The following is a 17,201-nucleotide window of genomic DNA, read 5'->3' as shown; positions in this document are numbered from 1 at the left end:
CGGGGGAGAAGCCACGCTCGCGGGTGGGTGCGGGGGCTAAGGGCGGAAGCCGGGTTCCCACAGAGGACTCCGTGCCCAGGCAGCTGCAGCGGCGGCGCAAGGGGACCAGAGGCCTGACACCAGGACGCGCCCCCCACTCTGGACAACCGGCTGCAGAAGTAAAGGGCCAGCATCCCGCCACAGCTATGCTTCCCGCGGGACAATTTCGGGAGAAGGTCCTGGAAGAGGCTCGCAGGCCGATTTTCCGAGGGAAACGGCGAGGTGGGGAGGGAGCGCCCCTGACCCTACCCGCCCTCCCCTCTCCCGCTCACTCCGCATCACCAGCAGCGGGGCTGCTCCGCAGAAACTTACTCGAGGTTGTAGTGTCGCCCTCCGCCGCATGGGGGCCGCATCACCTGCTGGCTCGGCGTTAGCGGTCCGCACCCCTCTCTTGGCGGAGGCAGGCGGAGGCGGGCCTGCGGAGTCCTCTTTCATTGGCCGGGGCGCAGACGCTGCCATGTTGGAGGAAGCAGTGCCTTCTGTTTGGTGGAAACGCAGTGGCTTCACCGGTAGCGTCGGTAGGAGCGCAGCCTCCTACCTTTCCTCCTCGCTCGAGTGTCGGTGCTGAGAGGCGGCGGCCGGCGGAATGGAGAGAAGTAGGATGAACCTGCCCAAGGGGCTGGACAGGCTCTGCTTCAACAAGGACGTGTTCATGAAGGTGCGTGCCTGGGCTCTGCTCCCCGGAGCTGGGCCGTGGGTGGCCTGCCCTCCTTGGCCCTCCGAGGCCTCTCCTCCGGCTTCTCCTGCTGGCTTCCTGGGCCGTCCCCGCCCCGGACGGGTCCTCGGCAGGGACCTCACTGCACTTCGCAGTGAGTCTCTTGGCCTCGGGTGGGCTAGGTGTAACCTGGAGAAAGCACTCCTGTGAAATCGTGCACATTGAATGAAAAGGCCTGAAAGTTCAGGGCAAGTGGTTTTGAGCTAAACGTAAAAGCCCCGGACCCGTAGGACCCGCCTCTGGTACCGTGCGGCACAGTAAGACCGCCGCTCCCCCAGCCTGACAGAAGCCTCCCAGTGCCTTGTGCCTAGAAGCTCAGCGACTGTGCGTTGAACACATCTCTGAACACACGTACTTACCAGGAATCGGGTCAAAAAGGCACTTAAGCTAACGTTTATGCCTGACTTTCGTCTTAAGCTCAGAATGAGAAATCTGAAAGACTGTACTGTCCTTACTGGTTCTGGTCCAGTACTGCAAAGCATACCAAGCTCCTTTTCTAATGTTGCCCTACTTCTCTTGGTGAAGTCAGCCTCAAGCTGGCAGCAGATAACTGTAGGACATAAACTTACAGAATAGAAATTTAAACTGAAAAGACTTTACTGACAGGAAAGGTTCATCAGACATAGCCTTGAAAATGTCCCAAGGTTTGAATCAGAGCCAGGAGGAGCTTTATCTGTTTTCTGTATCCCTCTGGGTCTGTACTTAAACTATCAAAACGTATATGTTTAATTTCTAAGGATTGGGATTTAGTAGCTGGTTTCAGTGTTAAAAAGTTTTGGCTCTCTAGGTACCTAAAATTCTAAAGAGTTTGAATTTCTTACTTTTTTATGGCTTCAAGTCATAATGTGTTTTTTTCTTTTTTGGGTTAACCAGCTAGTTCCTTTTTGATACTTGCATTCAGATCACATCTCCCAAACTCTGGCTTTAAAAGTGCTTATGTCTGGATCCTCTGCGGTGTGGCCATATCATTTTTAATATGTAGGGATGTCTAGACGAAGGTATATTGTACTCTTGTTCTTGTATGGTGATGTTAAGCCACTGTAATAAAAGGTGTAAAGTGAATGGAGTGTCTGAAGGAGAGCACAGAGTGAATTCTCTGATCCAGAAACCTTTTGTTAATGAAGGACACGTGATGAGGAGAGAGGTCATTGGAAGAAGAAAAGGCACACACATAGACTTAAAGAATCTCAAAGCACGGAAGTCTCTTTAGCTTGTCTGTCTTTGGACTTCGTCAGGCTTTCTTTGGGCCTAACACTAGCATTTTCTAACACTTCCTAGCCCTGCCATCTTTCTCACTCTGAGCTGACAGAATGCCTTTGGTCAAAGCAGCTTCGGAAAATAGAAATCTCAAAATAGCAGTTCTAAAGTAGGACTTAGAGGTAGGAAGAGAGCAAACTGGGAAAGTGGATAGAATGCCAGCAATTCCATATTCTTTCAAAGCTCTGAAATTTCTGAATATAATGTACAATTTGTAGTGTTAATGAACATGACCCCTTCATACATAGAAGGAAAATACATGGAACAGCTGTTCTGTGTAAAGTGGTATTGATCTTCTATGTGGGAGCTGGAGATAAAGGTTATTTGCAATTTCTGTTTCCATCAGAGAGATGTTTTGTTAAGTTACAGTTCTGAGGCAGAAATGAGCAGAGAGCTTGCTGTCGGGGTTGTATTTCTACATAGGTGTCTTGTTTGGCACATTTTGGAATGAGACTGGGATGGTAGAAAGGGAGATGGGGTGGGGCTGCGGGTTGCACCTTGGACACTGCATACATTGAGGGGTCCACGTTGATGCAGTCTTCATGGTAGAGCTGCAGTCAGGTTTACAGCAGGAAGTTGCATGGTCATATCTGTTGAGTTCGAGCTGACTGGTGGCAGGAGACTACTTAAAAAGTCATGTTTATGAGATCTAATAAGAAATAGAAGGTGAAAGGTATGCAAAAGAGGTAGGTGATCAAAGTGCAGGAATGGCAGATGGGGAAGGGTCACCTGGGGCAGAGGCACTGGCAACATCATACTTTGTCGGCTTAGAAATCCGAAAATCCTTTGGGTTGACATCCAACTAATAGATGAGCAGGACATAAGGTATTGGTAGTAGGGGGAGAAAGTGGCATAACAGATAAATTAGACCATTTACATGGGTGTGCTCTTGACACCACAAATAGCCTTCCTCTTTCATCTCCAGTCGTACAGAAAAATTAGCAGCCATCCCACGGGACCTCTTCCATCCTGCTGATCATGATCCCATTCTTGTATTTGTCCCCTTCTCCTCTTCGCCTGGTACGGGGAGGGGCTCTCCTTCCTCCTCGGGTTTAGTCTCCACTCTGGCTCGGAGTCCATGCCCTCCCGCCCTTCCAGGAGCCTGCAAGGATCCTCTCCCCTGCACTACTTCCCATCACGCGCTCCTGTTTGATCCTCTCCCACTTGACTGCCCCACCTCTAGGTATTGCCCTGTCACTGTTGCGACTGCCCCACCTCTAGGTATTGCCCTGTCACTGTCGCGCATCACAGCCAGTGCTCAGGGGTTGACTTGACTTTCCCACCTTCCACCCTTCAGGCCCTGTCATTCCACTAAAGAGTTCTTACCAAAACTGTTTCTAAGTCAGCGCACCTGACCTTTCTCTGTCTCCTTACTCGACATCGCAGTAGACCAAATGCTCTGCATTGCTTCCTGTCTTTCTTCTACCTCTCTGATGTGTCTCCTGTGCAAAGTCATGCTCCTGGTAGCCACTGAATGCTGATTATGGGCTCAGCCCCGTGTTCCTTTCTTTCCCTAGATGACCTTTTGTGCAGCTTCATGACCACCTATCAGCAGGTAAGGCAGATTCCTGTCTCTGGTCCACACGCCTCCTGAGCACCAGTTCTGTGTATCGGACTTGCTGACCTTTCTTCTCGGATGTGTCTGTGGCCCCTCAGACTCATCAGGTTCAAGACGGAATTCATGAGCACCTCCTCCACGGAAAACCACCTTTCTTATTCTATTGCCTCTCTCGTAAACACTTCATCCGTTTAGCCTGGAGTCGGGAAACCAGAAGTCAACTCCTACTCTGTCACCTTTCCAAAATCTAGTCTGTTACACCAAGTCCTGTGGATTTCGCTTACTAAACCTCTTGAGTCCATATACTTCTTTCCATCTCTTCTCGTACCTTTGCAGTGCGCCCTTGCCATCACACCGTAGAAGCTTCTCACCCAGTCTCCATGTGCCTTCCTTGTCTTTCTGGCCCCTGGTCTACACTGCAGGCAAGCCACTCTTGTCAGAATGCGGATGTGATCTTGTATGTACCAGGTGACTGGTCAGTCCACCAGCTCTTGAAAAACCATTTTCCCACGCACTCGAACGTATTTCAAAGAGAATCAGTCCCCCATGGGGTAGTTTTCCTTGGTAGACAGTTTGTTTCTGCAATGAGCCATCTGCCTCCTTCGAACTTCTCTGTGTCAGTTTCTCTCTGGAACCTGTGGCTTCATTGGCACCCCGGGTAGGCACATGATGACCTTTTCCATGAGAAGTGAAGGCAGGAGCCCTCTGGATGGTGAATGTATGTACCCTCATGTTCCATAGGTAAAAGAACCATGTGTGGGGGTGGGGGAGTAAGTCCTTGAGGCTCCTCCCTGTTCTAATTGGGTGAACTGGGAATTTTGAGGCAGGAAGCAGGTCCTGTGTGTCCTTGTTTGCAGGGAGCATGCATTCTGATGGACAAAACGGAAAAGGGGAAGAATGAGCAGCTGCTCAGATCTGTTTGTACTGTGCTGGCTGATTAGCTGTGACCTGCAGATGTGGGTCCCATCCTCGGCTCTGCTCTCTGCCTGCTTATGTCTGACTTGGGGCAAATCACTCGCCTCCGGGCCTTCTGTTTGCTTGTTAGTATAATGAGGTGGTGCTTATCTATGTGATCTTTGCCGGCTCCTCTGAAAAGACTCTAGTCCATCCTGGCTTGCAGATAAGGAAACTGAGGCCTGAGGTGTGATGACTTCCTTTAAAGCCACACAGCTAGTTGGGGCCAATCACAGGCCAGATCTCCTGACCCCCACGCATCAGTCCTTGGAAATCCTACTGTAATATGTTCCTTTCCAGAGGCCACAGGTGGGAACTGAGGGAAGTGGGACAATCAGAACATTAAGAATAGCGCAGAAGATGGCACAATGTCCGCATGCCTTGGCACCTGCATTTCACCAATAGGGCCACCTCTTACTTTAGAAGAAGTTCCCACAGGGCTGGTGATCTGGATGCCTGGCCTGGAGCTTAGCTATGGTAAATGGGACCAGAGGGAAGTGATGGCTGTTTGAGGTGGACTTTGTTGACAGCAGCTGGAGATAGCAGCTGACAGAGGAGGAAGAGGGAAGAGTGACAGACGGCAGATAGCCGCAGGCCCGCAGGTCAGCCACTGTTGCCCAGGGTCGCCCATCCCCAGGAGCCGACTTCGTATCACAGGAGCTGAGTGCTTACCCTGTGGGTTCTTAGTTCGATGTCACGTCTTGATGACAAGATTCCATTCTTTTCCGCATCAGTGTGAGACAGACATCGTAATGAAATTCTAATTAGCCAAATATGGAATGTAAGCCTGGGACTCATTTTATAGAGAAATTTTCTTATGTGAACTACTTTCCCTGATGATAGAGGAGTTGTGACGATGTAACATTAGATAAAGTTTATCTGATTGGCACTTGTAAGAAGGGTTCCCGGCAAAAAAGAACTGTTTTTTTGTTGTTGTTGTCCTCCCTTTTGATCTTTCCTTTCCATCCCTTTTTTTTTTTTTTTTTTTTTTGTCTTGTGAGTGGTCATCTCATTTATAAAAAGATGCAACAAAAAGTAAAATGGTACAAGATAATCAGTTTCAAAACATAAAAAAGTGAGTGTCTTTAGCCATAGCTCAGAACAGAGGAACTGGGTAAGGAGAATTGCTTGTATGAACTGGCAACAGGAAAAGTTGGTAAAGGAGAGCTGAGGAACTCTATTAAGACATAGGAGTGAGGGGCTCCATCATCATCTGGCATTTGCTCAGTGTCGTCTATCTGGTTAGAGATGTCCATGATGGGAACTCCAGCAATCTTCTGGGTCTGGGTCAGCTGATGCCACAGTGTAACACGCTGAAGTACTTCCATACTGAGCAGTCATCTGCATAGTTTGTCTTGTGTGTACGTGGTAATCATTTGAATCTTGGCTCTTTTGCAATCTTTAGAGCCTCTTGATACTTTCACCCCGGTTTCTCAGTTTCAGCCATTACACAGTCAGTTGTACAACTGGTAAACTTGGCACACAGCCCATCCATCATTGACCGGTCAAGTTTGGCTTAAATAGAAAAGTTGATAAAGTCGGTACCAACCAGGATGTGGTAAGTCGGCCCAGCTGTGTGTTTATATTGGAAAAAGCAGGAGGGATGTTGGGGGACTTCTCTTTCCTTGAGTGCATGGGATCCTTCTCTTCTTTCTTTTTAGGTTTTAATCTGTCCTTCTCTCAGAGAAGGATCTCAGAGCTAAGCATTCGCTTCCCGGTCACATACTTTCTTGCTTTCTCTTGCTTCCCCATGTTCACATCATGCCCATTTCTCCTTGCTTTTGATTTTCTAATTCACTCTTTGTAGTACCATAAAACTTATTTAAATAAAATGTTGGCCTACTAAGTCATTGATTATTAGTAAGTTCTTTGTTCAAAATTTGAGAGCAAGAAGTATTATGTAAATATATCTTTTTGTTATTTAACTAGTCTTACAACATTTAGCATCAAATTTCTTGAAACATTTAAACAAATTAATCACAAACTGGGGCTTGGGCTCTTTCTTTCTTTTTTTTTTTTTTTAAGTAATCTCTATACCCAACATGGGACTTGAACTCACAACCCTGAGATCAAGACCTGCACGCTCCAGTGACTGAACAAGCCAGGTGCCCTTTGGGCTTTTTGTTTTTAAGTTCCTCAGGTGAGGGGGTGCCTTAGTGGCTCAGAGGTTTAAGCTTCTGCCTTCAGCTCAGGTCATGGTCTCAGGGTCCTGGGGTCGAGCCCTGCATGGGACACTCTGCTCAGCATGGAGCATGATTCCCTCCCTCTCTGCCTACTTGTGATCTCTCTCTCTCTGTCAAATAAATAAATAAAATCTTAAAAAAAAAAGTTCCTTAAGTGATTCTAATGTGTGACCAGTGTTGAGAACTCTAGCACTGGATAATTCCTTTAAATAACTCAAGAAATTAATTTTGAAAAGCGAACTAAAAGCCTACATAGATTATGATTGGTGTTAAATTGAGGGGAAAAAAGAGATAAAGAGAAGAAATCAGCTGGAACAGAGTGTAATTAGGTACTCAAATATTTGTTAGATGGATAAATACATTACGGAATGTAGGGTTTGTTGTTTTTTTTTTTTTGTCCCTTCATAAATATGTCAAATGGGTATATAAATTCAAGAAAGGAGTTTGATATAAAATTGATTAAAATGTTAGAACAGACGTTTTTTAGAATTTTAGTGTTACTATTTCATGATGCTTTTAAGATGATCTCTCTGTAGATGGTGGGAAGATCTTGTTAGCATATGTTTTTAATTTCTCAAGCTTGAATAATTTAGTCACCGAACAAAGATTTAGAATGAGTTTTGGGAGACACAAGTCCTAGATTATGTCCCCACCTAGCTGGGTCAGAGATTTGAGAGCAGGGGCTGGAGGGAAGAGCTACAAGGACATTTTTGTATACATGCTGATACCTTGGGTGGGAACCCTCTTCCCACACTTCCGGTGGCTAGCTCTTTTGTGTCATTTGGATCTCAACTCATTGTTCTATATTTCCTGGTTCATCCAAGTTAAAATACATCCCATTTGTCACTCAACCTTTACTGTGTCCTGTTTTCTTTTTAGCTGTGATCACTATTCATTAATCACTATTTGATCACTGTTCATTAATATAATGTTTGTTTACATATTTATTTTCTCATTTCTGCATTAGAATATCTGCTCCTTAAAAGCAGAGACCTTGTCTTTTCTTTTCATGACTGTGTCCCCAGGTCTTAGAGCAGAGCTGGAGTTGCATGATAAATATTTGAGGAATATTTATGGGATATACAGGGACATTTATTCATCTCTGTTGTCCATTGTTTTCAAGAATGGTTGGAAACACACACATACGTGAGCTCACACAAACTTTCTATGTCTTTCAACCCCTATGTAGTGTGCAGATTAGTGCTTAACTATTTTGGTTTTTTGTCTCGATGAAATGGGACATGTTTCATAAATTTCATATGCCCTCTTAGTACTTCTCATCATTACAGAGTGATGGTTCTTGGGGATTCTGCTTCTCGTGGAGATAGTATATAGTGATTTTATAAGTCCATGTATCTGGGAAGGAGTGTTTTACTTCTTGGCAGCTTAGAGAACTTCAATCTTTCCAAATTCTATGTAATTTTCATAGCATTAAAGCTACTAATTTCAGATTATTGGTAAGTTTTAAATGATTAATTCCCAGGTTACTTTGAATTAGTCTTTGTTTGCCATCCCTGATTGCAGCTAGTTAGTAAAGTAGCTAAACTTTTAAACTCTACTTGGTTTTAATTTTGAGTGATGTCACTGCTTCTCTCATGGTTAATGGTTCTTAATTACCTGCAGCTTGTCTGGTTTGCTCATTTATTTTTCTGTGTTCCAACACCTCTTGTGATCTCCCAACTTCTGGCCTTTTGGGGGATTTGTACTTTAACTGGGTTCAGATAGGAAATACCCCTGAGTACAGATATTTTTCTTCTAACTTCACTATCTTCTATTATTAATGTATTACATTATTGTGGTACATGTGTTACAACTGATGAACCAGCATTGATACAGTATTAATTAAAATCCATGGTTTACATTAGGGTTCACTCCTCTTTCTATAGTTCTGTGGGTCTTGACAAATGTATAATGTTATTTACCTACTGTTGGTATCTTACAGCCTAGTTTAATTGCCTTGAAAAACCCTGTACCTCATCTATTTATTTCTTCTCCTCTCTCTGCACCCTCCTTGCTCACCCCTCAGCCCGGGATCTTTTTACTGTCTAGAGTTTTACCTTTTTAGAGGCACCTGGCTGGCTTAGTTGCTAGGGCATCTGACTCTTGATCTCAGGGTTGTGAGTTCTAGCCACCACATTGGGTATAGAGATGACCTAAAAAATAAATGAAAATTAAAATGTTGGTTAATTTTTACCTTTTCCAGAATGCCATAGAGTTTGAATCATATAGTATTTAGCCTTTGAGACTGGTCCTTCACTTAGCAATATGCATTTAAGGTTCTTCGAAGTCTTGTGGCTTAATAATTCATCTTTTAATTGTCGAATAATCCGTTGTGTGGGTGTGGCACAGTGTACCTGTTCACCTACTGAAGGAGATTGGATTGCTTCAAAGTTTTGGCACTTCAGAGAATAAAGCTGCTGTAAATATCCGTGTGCAGGTTTTTGTGTGGACACTAGTTTTAAGCTCTTTAGGGTAAATACAAAGGAGCACAATTACTGATCTTATAGTGAGAATGTGTTTAGTTCTGTGAGAAACTGCCAAGCTGTCTCACACAGTGCCTCCCATTTTGCATTCTTACCAAACAGTGAATGAGAGTTCGGTTGTCCCACATCCTTGCTAGCATTTGGTATTACTAGTGCTTTGGATTTTTTATATTCTACGTGATATGTAATAGTACCTTGTTTAAATTTGCAATTTCTTAATGACATACAAAGTTGAGCATCTTTTCAGATCCTTTTTTTTTCGTTTTTAAAGATTCTATTTATTTATTAACAGCACAAGCATACGGAGAGGTAGCAGCAGGCAGCAGGAGAGGGAAAAAAGCAGGCTCCTCACTGAGCCGGGGGCCCAGTGTGGATTTCAGTCCCAGGACCTGAGCTAAAGGCAGATGCTTAACTGACTGGGTTTCCCAGCCACCGCTCTTTTCACATTTTTAAATTAGGTTTGATTTCTTGTTGCTACTAAGACATCTTTATATTATATTTCTTATTTTAAGTCCTTTACCATCGCTGTGTTTTGCAGATATTTTCTCTACTCTGTGACTGGTCTTTTCATTCTCTCTCTTTTTTTTTTTAAAGATTTTATTTATTTATTTGTCAGAGAAAGAGCGAGCGAGAGTGAGCACAGGCAGACAGAGTGGAAGGCAGAGTCAGAGGGTGAAGCAGGCTCCCTGCGGAGCAAGGATCCCAATGTGGGACTCGATCCCATCCCAGGACGCTGGGATCATGACCTGAGCCAAAGGCAGCTGCTTAACCAACTGAGCCACCCAGTTGTCCTGTCTTTTCATTCTCTTAACAGTGTCTTTTACAGAGAAGTTTAGTTTTAACAAAGTCCCTCTCATCAATTTTTTTTCTTTCGTAGATCATGCTTTTGGTTTTATATCTGAAAAGTCATTGCCAAATCCAAGGATCCCTACATTTTTTCTTATGTCATCTTTAAGAAGTTTTGCATTTTACGTTTAGGTTTTGTGAAAGGTGTGAAAAGTTTGTTTTTATTTTTTTCATTTGTTTGTTTTTTCTTATCAATGTCCCATTGTTCGGTTCCATTTGTTGAAGACTGTCCTTGCCATTGAGTTGCCTTTGCCTGTGTGTGTGGATGTTGTTCTGGGCTCTCCACTCTGTTCCAAGCAACTGTCTCTTTTGCCAGGCACCTTCTGTCTTAATCACTATAGCTTTAATAGTAAGTCTTGAGATTGGGTGGTGGCAATCCTCAATTTCCTTTTTTTCCCCGCTCTTTAATATTTTGTTGACTACTCTGGGACTCTTGGTTTTCCAGTTTTCCATCCAAATTTTAGAGTCAACATGTTGGTATCCACAGAATAACTTCCTGGCATTTTGATTGGGATTGCATTGAGTCTGTCGATCAGTTTGGGAAGAACTGACCTCTTAACAGTATTGAGTGTTCTTACCCAAGATTATGGACTTTCTTTCCACTTCACATCTTACCTTGCTTGTTATCTTTCATCAGAATTTTATACTTTTTCCCATATAGATCTTGTGCATATTTCGTTAGATTTGCACCTAAGTATTAATTTTTTTGGTATGCTAATGTAAATGGTCTTGTGTTTTTAACTTCAAATTCCACTTGTACATTGCTGGTATATATAAAAGCAATTGACTTTTTAAATTTTTTAATTAAAATTCAATCTCGTTAACATACAGTGTACTTTTAGTTTCATGGTTAGAATTTCGTGATTCATTGGTTGCATACAACACCCAGAGCTCATCCCAACAAGTGCCCTCCTTAATACCCCTCACCCAGTTACCCCAACTTTCCCCTCTCCAGTAACCCTCAGTTTGTTTCCTGTAGTTAAGTCTCTTGTGATTTGCCTCCCTGTCTGTTTCTATTTTTCCTTCCCTTCTCCTATATTCATCTGTTGTTTCTTAAGTTCCACATGTGACTGAAACTATATGGTATTTGTCTTCCTCTAGTTCCATCCATGTCCTTGCAAATGGCAAGATTTTGTTCCTTTTGATGGCTGAGTAATGTGTGTGTGTGTGTGTGTGTGTGTGTGTGTATGTATGTATACCACATCTTCTTTATCCATTCATCTGTTGATGGACATCTGGGCTCTTTCAATAGTTTGACTATAAACATCGGGGTGCTTTTGTCCCTTCAAATCACTTTGTGTACTTTGGATAAACATCTAATAGGGCAATTGCTAAGTCGTTGGGTTGTTACATTTTTAACTTTTTGAGGAGCCTCCATACTGTTTTCCAGAGTTGCATTCCCACCAACAGTGTAGGAGGATTCCCCTTTCTCCACATCTTCGCCAACATCGGTTGTTTCCTGACTTGTTAATTTTAGCCATTTTGACTGATGTAAGGTGGTGTCTCATTGTGGTTTTGATTTGTATTTCCCTGATGCTGAGTGATGTGGAGCCCTTTTTCATGTGTCTGTTGGCCATTTGGATGTCTTCTTTGGTCTGTTCATGTCTTCTGTCCATTTCTTGACTGGATTTTTTTGTTTTTTGGATGTTGAGTTTGATAAATTCTTTATAAATTTTGAATACTGGCCCTTTGTCTGATACATCATTGGAAAGCAATTGACTTCTGTATTTTAACTGTGTATTGTGCAGACTTGCTATAATCACTTGACTAGTTTCAGGAGGGTGTGGGGTGTGAAGTCTTTGTATTTTCTGTAGAGAGTCATGTCATCTGTGAACAAAGTTTTATTCTTTCCCAGGTTGTATACCTTTTGTTTCCTTTTCTTACCTTATTTCATTAGTTTGGCCTTCCAGTGTAGTATTGAATAGTAGTAGTAGAAGGGACATCCTTGCCTTGATTCCCTGTCTTCTATTTTCTCAGTATTAATATTAGCTGTGGATTTTTGGAAACATTCTTTATCAAGTTGAGGAAGTCCTCCTATTCTTAGTTTCCTGAGGGTTAATAATGAAGAGGTGTGGATTTTGTTAAATGTTTTTTTTTCCTCCCTTCATTGATATGATCATGTGATTTTCTTTCTGTTGATATGATGGATCACATTGATTTTCTAATGTTGCATACCTGGAATAAATCCTACATGACCCTGGTGTATAATTTTTTAATATAGTGTTTGCTTTTATTTGCTAATTTTTGTTGAAGATTTTTGTGTCTGTGTTCATGAGAGATACTAGTTTGTAGTTTCTTTTCTTGTAGTATTGGTTTTGGTGTCAGGGTAATAATGATCTCCTAGAATGATTTAGGAATGATTTAGGAAGTACTCCTTCTAGTTTTACTTTCTGGAAGAGATTTTAGAGAATTGTGTAGTATTCCATAAATGTTTGGTTGAATTTACAGTGATTGGGATTGTTAGCAGTAGCCCTCCCTTCTTTCATCTGATATTAGTAATTTATGTCTTCTACCTTTTTTTCTTTGTTTGACTGGCTAAGGGTCTATCTGTTTTATTGATGTTTTCAAAGAAACAGACTTGGGGTTTATTGATTTAAAAAAAAAATTCCTGGTTTTAATTGCATTGATTTCTGTTCTAATTTTTATTTTTTTCTACTTCCTTTAGGTTTTTTTTTTTAATGATTTTATTTGACACAGAGAGAGTCAGTGAGAGAGGGAATACAGGCAGGAGGAATGGGAGATGGAGAAGCAGCCTCCCTGAGCAGGAAGGACCCTAGGACCATGTCCTGAGCCAAAGGCAGATGATTAACCAACTGAACCACCCAGGAGCCCCTCCTTACTTTAGATTTGATTTTGTTGTTGTTGCCTAAAATGGAAGCTTAGATTATTGACTTTAATCTTTTTTTTTCTAATATTTGCATTCAGTACTGTATTTTCCCTTTAAGCAGCATTCCACACATTTTGCTACATTGTATTTTGTTGAGACTGGTCTCCTGACATTTAGAAGTGTGTCATTTAATCTCCATGTATTTTGGACTTCTTCAACTATCTTCTGTTACTGATTTTTAATTCCATTGCGGTCTGAGAACATACTTGGTATAATTTTTATTTTTAAAAATTTGTTGTGTTTTGTGGCCCAGAATTATTCTGTCTTGATGAGTGTTCCATATGAGCTTAAGAAGAATGTGTGTTGCACTATTACTGGGCGAAATAGTCTGTGTACATCTGTTGTACGGTAATTGATGGTGGTGTTAAGTGTGCCATGTCTGGACTGAATCCTTGTTGCCCTGCTGCTGGATCGGCCCATTAATGATGGAGAAGTGTTGAAGTCACCAGCTGTGATAATGGAATTGTTTATTTCTCCCTGCAGTTCTGTTAGGTTGTGTCTCACCTGTGTTGATCAGGCACACATACCTTAAGGATAATTGTGTCTTCTTGGTCAGTTGATTTCTTTATCATTATGTAATGCTGCTCTTTATGCCTGATAATTTTCCTTCTCTGAAATCTGCTTTGTCTGAAATTCATGTAGCTACGCCATTGTTCCTGTGATTAGTGTTACTTTGGATTTTTTTTCATGTATCCTAGCATTTAGCTTGTTGATATTTAAGTTGTTTCATTTTTCATCAAAATATAATTCACAAAGCATAATAGTTGCCATTTTAAAGTGTACTCTTCTCTGGTTTTTAGTATATTTACTGTGTATATGGTACATACGTCACTTCTGTCTAATTCCAGAATGCTTCCATCACCCGAAAAATAAACCTCTTACTTCCAATTCTCCCCTCCCCTTATTCCCTGGCAATCATGAATCTACTTTCTGTTTTTATGGATTTGCCTTTTCTGGAACTTCTCATATCAGTGGAATTGTATAACACGTGACCTTTTGTGTCTGGCTTCCTTTAACCTGAGAGTAGAATGTTTTCAGACTTCACTCGTGTTGTAGCATGTAACAGTTTATTCCTTTTTATGGTTGTGTAAGAGGCTCTTCCACATTTTATGTATCCATTCATCAGTTGATGGACGTTGGGTATATACTCTTTTGGCTGTTACGAGCAGCGCTTCTGTACACATTCATGTACAGGTTGTGGCAGGAACATCTGTTGTCAGTTCTGTCGGTGTCATACCCCTAGACGTAGAACTGCTGGGTAATTGTACGTGTGTAACTTCTTGAGGAGCTACCGAGCTGTTTGCTGCCTTAGCCACACTGTTTTACATTCTCACCGACAATACAGGAGGGTTCCAGCTTCTCCGCCTTCTTGCCAGCACTTTTCTTCTTCTTTTTTTTTCTTTTTCTTTTTCTTATTTTACCATAGTTGTCCTAGTGGGTGTAACGTGGCATCTGCATGTGCTTTTGATTCGCATTTCCCCAATGACTAAGGATGTCGAACATCCCGACATGTGCTCTTGACCGTCTGTGTATCATCTTTGGAGAAATGTCTATTCAAAAGTCTTTGGCTTGTTTTTAAATTAGGTTATTTGTCTTTTTGTTGTTGAGTTCTAAGAGTATATTTGCATATACTGGTTATTAGATCCTTGTCAGACAAATGATTTGCAGATACTCTCTCCCATTCTGTGGGTTGTCTTTTCACATTCTCCGTAGTGTCCTTTGACACACGAAAGTTTTTATTTTGATCAAGTTCAGCTTATCTAATATTTCTTATTGCTTTGTGTATCATGTCTAAGAAAGCTTTTCCCGATCCAAAGTCATACAGATTTTCACCTGTTTTCTCTGAGTGTTACAGTTTTGACTCTTACATTTAAATCTTTGATCCATTTTGAGTTATATTTTTGTGTATGTGTGACGTTGCTGTTCCAAGTTCATTCTTTTGCATGTAGATATTCACTTGTCCCAGTAGTAGGCACTCGAAAAGACTGTTTCCCCCCCGCCCCCCATTAAATGGTCTTGGCATCCTTGTGAAAAATCAGTTGACCATAAATGTATGGGTTGTAAATACTTTCTTTTTGAATACTTGGGGAATCTACACTATAAAGTAAAACCATTCCTAAAGTAGTAAAACCATTCTTGGTTAAGTGAAATGGGTCTCTATTATGGCACTGTGAGTTTGGGTTTGCTTTTCACAGCAAACGCTGCCTAACCCAGTATTCACAGATGTTCCGAGTTATTTAGTCATGTGTTATGCAACTTTTGTTTATCTGAGAACAAATGCATAAATGGTAAGTTGAGTACCAATATTACATAATAGCATTTGTTCATTGAGGCTAAGTTATATGATTTACTTATTTATTTATTTATTTAAGATTTTATTTGAGAGTGAGAGAGTGCAGGAGCAGGAGGAAGGGACAGAGGGAGAAGCAGGCTCCTTGCTCAGCAGAGCGCCTGATGTGGAACTCAAACCCAAGAGACTGGGATCATGACCTGAGCCAAAGGCAGATGCTTAACCACATAGGCACCCCAGTTATACAATTTAGAATGCCATCATGAAGTTCAAGAACTTCAACAATGTGTAACTGAGGCAGGGAAAGTGATGGACCTAAAGGTATACAGTTGATGAGTAGGATGGCCAGGATTATGAACCGAGACCCCCTCCCGTGATGTACTACATAACTATGATGTAAGGTCTGAAATTGTCTCCGGAGAGAAAGGTCCAGGCTAATTTGGTCACCAGTGTAAGGAGCAGGTGGCTTTCTGTAGATGACTGTGAAATTACGGTTTTAAATGAAGTCCTTCTCTCTGACACTAGCACGGTCAGTCTTTGGTTGATTAACTAAAAAAGTCAGTTTAAACAAGTACTCTTAAGGAATGGTACATACAGTTTTTAGCATTTTATTTGGAAAAAAATATGTACATTTATTCTCCATTGAAAAAGTGCCAGGTCTTTTCTCTGGAAACTGGCCTGCAGATTAGATTTCTGAGTTATCACAGCACTTGGGTCGCTCAATAGGTTAGGCATCTACCTTCGGTTTAGGTCATGACCTCGGGGTCCTGGGATGGAGTCCCACATTGGGCTCCCTGTTCAGCAGGGAATCTCCTTCCATTGCCCCTTTCCCTGCTCATACTGTCTGTCTGTGTCTCAAATAAATAAAAAGAATCTTTAAAAAAAGCTTTCTATGTTGTCTTTTTTTGCATTCAGTTTCAGTTTCTTTAGCTGAATTGAGTGAGAATCCTGTGATCACTCCCTCCCTGCCTGGTACTTGGTCATCTCACCCATACCTAACTTAGCAAAAATTTTCTTATTGATTTCTTTGTATCAAATCTTTCCAAAGTAGCTGTGTTAGTTTTCAAAAGAACAGTGATTTTTTTTGCAGTCATATTTTGTTGGTTTACATAGTGTTTAATGAAAAGTAAGTGTAGGTGTCCTTAACTAGTTTGGGAATCATCACATTTGATTCTTGCTGACTAAACAGGTCATGGAGTAGCAGAGTCACAGGGGAATTAGATAGTAATTTATTGCCTCTAAGCATATAAGCCTACCAGGGTATCACAGTATTGTAAAGGGGAAACACAGGATAGCTAATCCTGTGAGACCAATACTTGGAAATAGGTTATGAAAGATTTGGAACATCTGTTCAATGGGACACTCAGCATGCACATAAAATATTAATAGAAATGTATGTGTTTTATGTAAAGACATTCAAGTTATATTTTTAGATGGGAAATTTTTTTAATAGAATGGGTTTTTATTTTTTATTTTTTTATTCTTTTTTTAAGATTTTATTTATTTATTTGACAGAGAGAGAGAGAGGTCACAAGGAGGCAGAGAGACAGGCAGAGAGAGGGGGGAAAGTAGGCTCCCGGCTGAGCAGAGAGCCTGATGTGAGGCTTGATCTCAGGACCCTGAGATATGACCTGAGCCGAAGGCAGAGGCTTAACCCACTGAGCCACCCAGGTGCCCCTAGATGGGAAATAGTTTAGAAGATCATGAATATTTGTGTGTGTGTGTGTGTGTGTGTGTGTACACATATGTGTGTGTACACACATACATAGAGAAGGTCTGGGGTTTCCATTCAAGATGGTGGCATAGGAGGATCTTGAACTCATCTCTTCTATGAAATACACACTGAATCTATAGCTCCATATGGAAAAATTTCCTGTGGAAAAAACCCTACAACTAGCTGAGTGACTCCTACACATTAGGTGAGTAAGGAAAAAAAAACCTATGTTGAAGTAAGAATCAGTCTTGCCATAAACCCCACCCCTGGTACAG

General features: G+C 41.7%; 1 protein-coding gene across 1 annotated transcript in view; it reads left to right on the top strand.

Annotated features, from left to right (window-relative positions):
• Window positions 1–566: 566 nt before the first annotated feature.
• LOC309861975 (conserved oligomeric Golgi complex subunit 2-like) overlaps window positions 567–17,201 on the top strand; it is a gene marked incomplete at its 3' end in the record, with an annotated part of 38,375 nt that continues 21,740 nt past the window's right edge. Inside the window, exon 1 of the mRNA XM_082725233.1 lies at window positions 567–697. Coding sequence (XP_082581359.1) covers window positions 626–697 — 72 coding nt within the window. The 5' untranslated portion in view covers window positions 567–625. The remainder of the gene's footprint in view (window positions 698–17,201) is intronic.

Source organism: Mustela nivalis, assembly GCF_964662115.1.
Source record: "Mustela nivalis genome assembly, chromosome: 3".
Classification (NCBI taxonomy): Eukaryota; Metazoa; Chordata; class Mammalia; order Carnivora; family Mustelidae; genus Mustela; species Mustela nivalis.
This window is presented reverse-complemented; position numbering and strand designations above follow the sequence as displayed.